Source organism: Antrostomus carolinensis, unplaced genomic scaffold, assembly GCF_000700745.2.
Source record: "Antrostomus carolinensis isolate BGI_N321 unplaced genomic scaffold, ASM70074v2 scaffold26078, whole genome shotgun sequence".
NCBI classification, from domain to species: domain Eukaryota; kingdom Metazoa; phylum Chordata; class Aves; order Caprimulgiformes; family Caprimulgidae; genus Antrostomus; species Antrostomus carolinensis.
The window spans coordinates 4,160-10,773 of record NW_010332693.1 but is presented as its reverse complement, the minus strand read 5'-3'; the positions used below and the strand labels follow the sequence as shown (position 1 = coordinate 10,773).

At 55.1% G+C, this 6,614-nt stretch overlaps 1 protein-coding gene across 1 annotated transcript in view; it reads right to left on the bottom strand.

The window, feature by feature from the left end:
• Positions 1 to 6,614, bottom strand: part of LOC104529328 (nephrocystin-4) — a gene marked incomplete at its 3' end in the record, with an annotated part of 14,416 nt that overhangs the window by 4,014 nt on the left and 3,788 nt on the right. The window contains exons 6-11 of the mRNA XM_029086393.1: positions 5,571 to 5,707; positions 4,896 to 5,062; positions 4,690 to 4,816; positions 2,748 to 2,930; positions 2,147 to 2,276; positions 627 to 692 (exon numbers count right to left, since the gene is read on the bottom strand). Of these exons, the coding sequence (XP_028942226.1) occupies positions 627 to 692; positions 2,147 to 2,276; positions 2,748 to 2,930; positions 4,690 to 4,816; positions 4,896 to 5,062; positions 5,571 to 5,707 (810 nt within the window). The remainder of the gene's footprint in view (positions 1 to 626; positions 693 to 2,146; positions 2,277 to 2,747; positions 2,931 to 4,689; positions 4,817 to 4,895; positions 5,063 to 5,570; positions 5,708 to 6,614) is intronic.

Below are 6,614 nucleotides of genomic sequence, written 5' to 3'. Positions count from 1 at the left end.
CCCACAGGGAGGTGAGCCAGCAGCCCCTCCTGCTAACGCAGCGCAGATGCCGTGTGCTCCGGCATCGCCAATCCGCTGAGGAACATCACAGCACGGCTGCTCGAGGATTCACACCTCTGCTTCCTAGTCAGCTGCTGCACCTTCCCTGGCAAGGGAAGGGATGAGAAAATGCAGCTGGAACATCAAACTGCTTAATGGGGTCTTCTGAAGCGTTTCATTTCATCAGAAATATTTGCGTGCATTGATCCCTGCATCGAGATATAAAAAAGCATGAAGAGGGATCTCGGTATTCAGAGCTCTCTTTAAATCCTGGTAGCTCTGCACAAAGAAACCGTGCATCACTGTCAGCACGTACCGGGGACAACAGCACCCAGCAAATCTGGGCTGTCAGAAGCCAGAACTGCCCTTACAAATATATCTGGGGTGTGAGAATTGCTCAGGAGACCTCGCCCAGCCTGTCACAGGCAGGATCCGTTCTGCTGCCCCAGAGGAGGTGGGTTTGAGCCGGACACTCAGTGCCTCTTGGCCGCAGCAGCCGGGAAAACCATCAGAGGATAAAACCAGGAGCACGTCCTCAGCACGTGGGTTGCCCCCTGGGAACACTGCTGCCCACCACCCCCATCCACTGGCACCCACAGCACTTACCCCCGGTCCCCGCGGAGAGGCTGCCATCCGCGGCGGGGCTGGCGGGGCTGCGGAGAGGGATGGGAGAGACGCTGTAGCAGAGCTGTCACCCCCAGGCCCTGCTGCTGCGAGCCCCCTCCAACCTCCCTTTTAGATTTTGGGGGTGAAACCAGCTCAGCGAGGTGGTTTTCCATCTCTCAGTCACTTATTTGACTTATTATTTGACTTTTTTCCAGTAAGACTGTTGCCCCGGGCAGGGAACGCAGCACATCTCCAGACCCACCCATTACTTTGCTGGGAATCAGGCTAACCGTCGCGGTTCCCTACGGCCACGCGGCGCTGCCTGAGTGGGATGCTCAATGAGACGTGAAAGTTTTGGGATACTGAAGGTTTTCATTGCTCTTCTGTTATTTCTTGTCACTCCCTTCATCTGTTCATGCATTCGTGCCCCGAAACAATGCGAGCTTGATCGTGTTTGTATTTGGCTGCTCAGCTCGCGCGCTGGCAAAGCCGAGCTCGCTGTGCCGCTGAGCCGCGGGTCCTTCCGAGCAGACCAGGAGCACAGATGTTCCATCTCTGCATCCACGTGATGCTGAGACCTTATTTTGCTTTCACCACCACATATACCCCAGCTATTTCACACTCACTGCTGTGCAGAGGAAAGCACCCTGTCTCCCTCATGTCCAAAATCCTGGGTTCTCTCAGTTAGGATGGTTCTGGTCATGGATAAAGAGATGGTGGATAGAACCACCAGCACCACCAGCAGCTGAGACAACAGAAGATGCTCTCAGCCTCCCCTGGCCAAACAGCAGCATGTTTTCCAACAGAGCATTACAAAAATTAACAAAATGCTCTTTGCAGCAGCTCGGGGCACAGGCTGGCTCTCATGCACAGCCACTCACCTCACAGCACAGCTCTGGGACCACCGCTGTGCTTCCCGAGCTCTCCCTGGTGCCACCAGGACCCCAGAGCCAGGGAAACACCACATATCTCATCCCCAGAAATCACCCTGCCAGGCATCTCCCCTCACCAGGCACTCTGCCCACACCCCAGCTCGCTTCCCCAAAGCTGAGGTGCACCAGCCCAGCGCCAAGCTCACCATCGGCACGCGCCCGCTTCTCCCCTCACCACACCACAGCTTCCTCAACATCCAGGTTGCCACCCACTGAAAGGCATCCAGGAAAAACCTCTTGAGAGCTCCAGGAAGGTCCCAGCTGCGATGCTGAGCCTGACCCAGCACCGCCAGACCCCTCCATTTCGCCTGTGAAGATCTCTGCTCTCAAGCCCTTACACCAGCAAACGCGGGACCGGCTGCAGCAAAGCCACGGTGCCACTGCCATCTCGTGGAAGCTACAGCAGCACTGGAGCTGGTGCTCCAACTCAACTTGATAGAAACTTGCTTCACTCCCATAACTCACAAACCAGCTCTCTGAAACTCGGGAAAGTCGTGTTTTTTCTCTCCTGAGCAGACACCAGTGCCACACTCTAGATTTTAAATGTCAGCGATCTGGAAAACACTCACTCGGCGCCGGCGTAGGAGGCTTCTCCGACTCGTCCCTGTCTTTACGTAGGATCTCCGCAGCAGTTACAAGATGTTCTTCTGAATCAGTGGAAACATGGAATTGGACAGTTCCAGACTCCACGTGCTTCCCCTGAAATTAGAAATGAAATTATTTTAGATAATGTGCTATACCCAGACTCCCTCAAACCTCCGAGAGACAATTCCTCGCCCTGCAGCAGAAGGGAGGGCGGTGGCAGCCAGAGGCAGAGCCAGCAAGGGGTTGAGCTTTAATAAGCTGATCAAATACCTCTGTCCTTGTAGGGACAAATACACAGACCTGCCAACTCCACTCACCACCACCTGGTACAGGGCTTTACTGAGCAAGGTCTGCAGACACCCACCCGTCCGTCCACCCACCCACCCATCTGTCTTTGCCCAGGGCACAGAGCTGCATTTTGTCCACCCCTCTGTGACTCCTTCACCCCAGCCCCAACCTCCTCGTGCTGATGGACACTTTGGAGCAAGGTCTTTACCTGCATGTGCATCACTCAGAACAAAACAGCAAGCGTGTCTGAGCACCAGCAGCATCCCCTGCACTCACAGAGCAGAGCCAAGCTCTTACCTGGTGGGAGCTCCTGCTGCTCGGCAGGGTCCGGTAGACCAAGGCTTGGCAGGGGCCGCGGTGGGCACCCCCACGCAGGGGCAGGACCACCTCTGCCTTGTTGGCACCTGGGACAGGGCTCCAGACAGCCCAGCGCACCGAGCGCATGTCGGTTGTCTCACTGTGGGAGCTGCTGGGCAGGAGCTGGGGGGGAAAGGGGGGAAGCAGGGTGAGCACTGGGCAGCCCAGCCTCACTGCTGGGATGGGGGAGTGGGTGCTGCCGGACAGACATGGGCTCTGATCTCCCACCCCACACCCAACATCAGCATCACAGAAACTGCTCCCCTTCCACCTGGTGACATTCCACTTTCCAGCACCTTATTTCTCTTTTTCCCCCCCCATTTTTGCTCCCACTGACTGCACCTTTCTGCTCCCATCCCTTTGCAGGCTCCGAGGAGCACCAGGAACACTTCTCCAATGGAGAAGGACACACTGGTCCCCAGGACAGGACCCAGTATTGCGAGACCTCTCAGTGAAAGAGCACAGAGCTGGCTTGCAGGGTTTCAAGGTTTGCTTCTCTTCCCCTCTGCCAGCAGCACTGCAGGCAGAACTGGCACCTTCCTATATGGTTTCACCTCCTCAAGGCTCACCACAACCTCACAGCCACAGCTGCACACAGGCAGAAACCCCGGGGCAAGCCCTGTACCACCACCCTTCCCAGGCAGATGCCCTTCCTTTGTCTTGCACTCACCCCCCCCTCACTCAAGCAGCAGCATTAAGGGATGTTATGTTTGACCCCCCAGCCCTGGCAGATGGCAAAGGCAGCGTAAAGGCTTCCACTTACCCAGGCACGTCCACAGCCTCCCCTTAAACCAAAAGAGAGGTGCAGAAGCAAAGTGAGAGGTCTCTACCAGCGCCTGCCATCACCCTCACAGCCTGCTAATTATGGCACAGAGGACACTGATCAGCTGGGCAAGCAGCTTTGGGATTAACCACCCTGCCCAAGGGCTGTGCCACGGGAATCAGCTCCATCATCGCCCTGGCCAGCGCTGCCAGCACAGCCACACAAATAGATCCCAGTCTGGAGCCCCAAATCTCCACAGGTCTTTGGGTTTCAGGTTTTTTTTAAAGGAGTTGAACCCAACACATAATTTTCAACATCAAGGCTCAGCTTCTCCTCCCCCCCCTCAATACAAATCCCTCTGGCCTGGCAGCCTGTCCCACTTTATAAACAACCATTTTTCCCCCAGTTTTCCTCTGGGCAGCTCTACCAAGAGAGGACACTTGCTGCCTTTTCAACGAGCATCTTGAAACAATGGGGACAATTAGTGCTTCCTAAGGAATCCATGGCCATCCATTCACCAGCTAATGGCTGCAATAGCAAAGGGTCTCAGGAGGGAAGGACTGGGCTCTCTAAATTGGGTTTCACCTGTGGAAAGCTTAAACTGCAATACTGGTGACTGGTAAGTAGGCGTGGACACTGCAATCAATACAGAGACTTCTCCTGGCTTTAAAGTCAGGAGAACATCAGGCTGAAGCTCCCAGAAAACGCTCAGCATTCAGAAAAGAGCAGGAGGGGTTAACTTCTTTCGAGCATAAATGTTAAATTCTAGGGGGGAAAAAAAGCCTTTTTTAAATTAAAAAAGCTGAAATTTTCCAAAGCAGCTTGGGCAGAACAGCACAGCACTGCTGCAGGCCATGGCTCTCCATATACAGACACAGAGAAGAAATGTCACCACACGTAATTAAAATGATTCAATAACCCATTCACAGGACATTTTGCACAGCGCTGCAGAAAGCACCTGGACACTTTGCCGGGCTGTTCATTAGGCAGCGTGGCCTCGTGACACGGAGCTGCTGCATCTTGGGGGTGTGGGATGGCAAAATGGGGGCAGAGGATGGAGTTCCTCAGTGGGGAAGGGACTTAAGGGACGAGTCGAGGTGCGTGGGGTCTCAGCCCTACCTTCCCATCAGCTCTCCCTGAGGAGCAGCAGACATACTCCAGCTGGAAGCAGACCCCGAACGCTGGGTGAGGGACCATCTCACTCAGGTGGATGCGGCTCCTCAGGACCAGGGCTTGATCTGCATCCCTGTGCCAGGATGGAGAAGGGGTTGTGGGCATCGCCGGAGGCAGGAGGGAAGCGGCATCACCAGAGGGTCCCCCCTTACCTGGCTACAGAGCCGGGCACCCCCAGGCAGCCACCCTGTGTCACCTCAGCCTCTGGCACCAGCACGGCCACCTGCGGCGCCCGGACGAAGCGCAGACCATTGTGGACACCGACGTGCAGCCGCCGTTCCCGGATCACCATCCCGTCACCGTCTGGCCCGGCGTTAGCCTGGGACAGGGAAGTTTTCCAGCTCAGGCAGTGAGGCAGCACAGGGTGGCTCAGCATCACCCCCCCCCCCTCCCCACACCACCCATGGCCACAGAATTCAGATAATCCATCAGAAACTCCAAAAAATGGGACCCACCCCCAGCAGCTGATGGATATTCAAATCTTTATGGCAGACTTGGTGCAAATCTGGCAAATAAAAGAGGGCTCAGACAGTGATCCTCACTGCACACTGAGCACTGCCCTTCCTAGAGACACACCAGCATGAGCACTGCATCTTATCTTTGCATTTTCCATTGCAGAATAAACCCAAATTCTGCTTTATTAGCATCTGGATGTTCAAAACAAACCCAACGCAGACAACCTGTGCTCTAAAACAGCAGTAAAGCAAAAGCCAGAGACCCCAAGTGAAACAAATACACCATGTCATTCATCTGAACCTTTCTGCTCTGCCCAAAAATGAAGTGCTCACACGCTGTGCTTTCCCCTTCCATAGCTGCAGCAGCACTACCTTCAGTAAGCGATCACTGTTCAGCAAGTCCAGCAGTTCTTCCTCAAATTCCTCCAGGGAGGGGTGCAGCCGGACAGACAGCCTCTCCAGATAGCAGGTGACCGGCTTCATCAGCTGGGGTTTCTGCAAGCAGTCACCTGAAAAGACAAGGTGGTGGCCACAGGTCATGCCACGGCCAGGGGGGACATTGCCAGGACCACGGGGGCACCCACAGCCAGACCTGAGCCAAAAGTGGCACCAAGGAGAGGCCGTGGCCACACACAGGCTCCCTGGCCACAGGGCCACCACCTTTATGTGGACGTGGGATGTTTACAGAGATGCACAGTGAGATGCTCCTGCCTCACCCAGCTTCCCCAGCACACACATGCCTTTACACCCATGAGAGGAACCAGAAACACCCAACACCTGTGGGTGGCAAAGGATGCAACCCCTTTATTTGACAAAGCCACGGCTGTGCTGAGGTGCCCTGCAGCACAGGACGCTGCCTCTCCCCTCTTCTGCTTTTGGGCAGCACCGGGGACGTGGTTGCTCTGCAGACCTCGCTCAGCTTTAACAGTTACACCCCTCAAATGGGCAGCAGTTGGGTTTTTCAGGTGGTAAGCTGAAGAATAATTCAGCAGCAGAACTGTGAGTACTTTTTACCCTCTGAAGCTTCAGATCATATAATTTTAATGGCAGCAGCTCAAACAGCAAGGCTGCTGCCCACAGGGAAAGATGAATGAGGGCTGAACGTGCAGGAGCTCGTCCCCCTAAACCTGCCAGACCCTGAGCCCCACCACCGAGGAGGATGACTTCAAACAAACTGCAAGAGCTTCTGCTAAGACTCCACTGAATGACTGTAATTAAACCAACCATCACTTATCCCCAGCAGCTTCCCAGGAGCAAAGCAATTAACAGACCAAAGCCATTTTGACATCTTTCAAAGAAGAGCCAGGATTGCAGGGGCCACAGCCCCACCAGCCCAACGGGGTGAGAGGCTCTTGCCAAGGAGCAGCGCTGCAGAGAACCCCTCGAGGTGCCCAGAAACTCCATGCCAGCACTCTG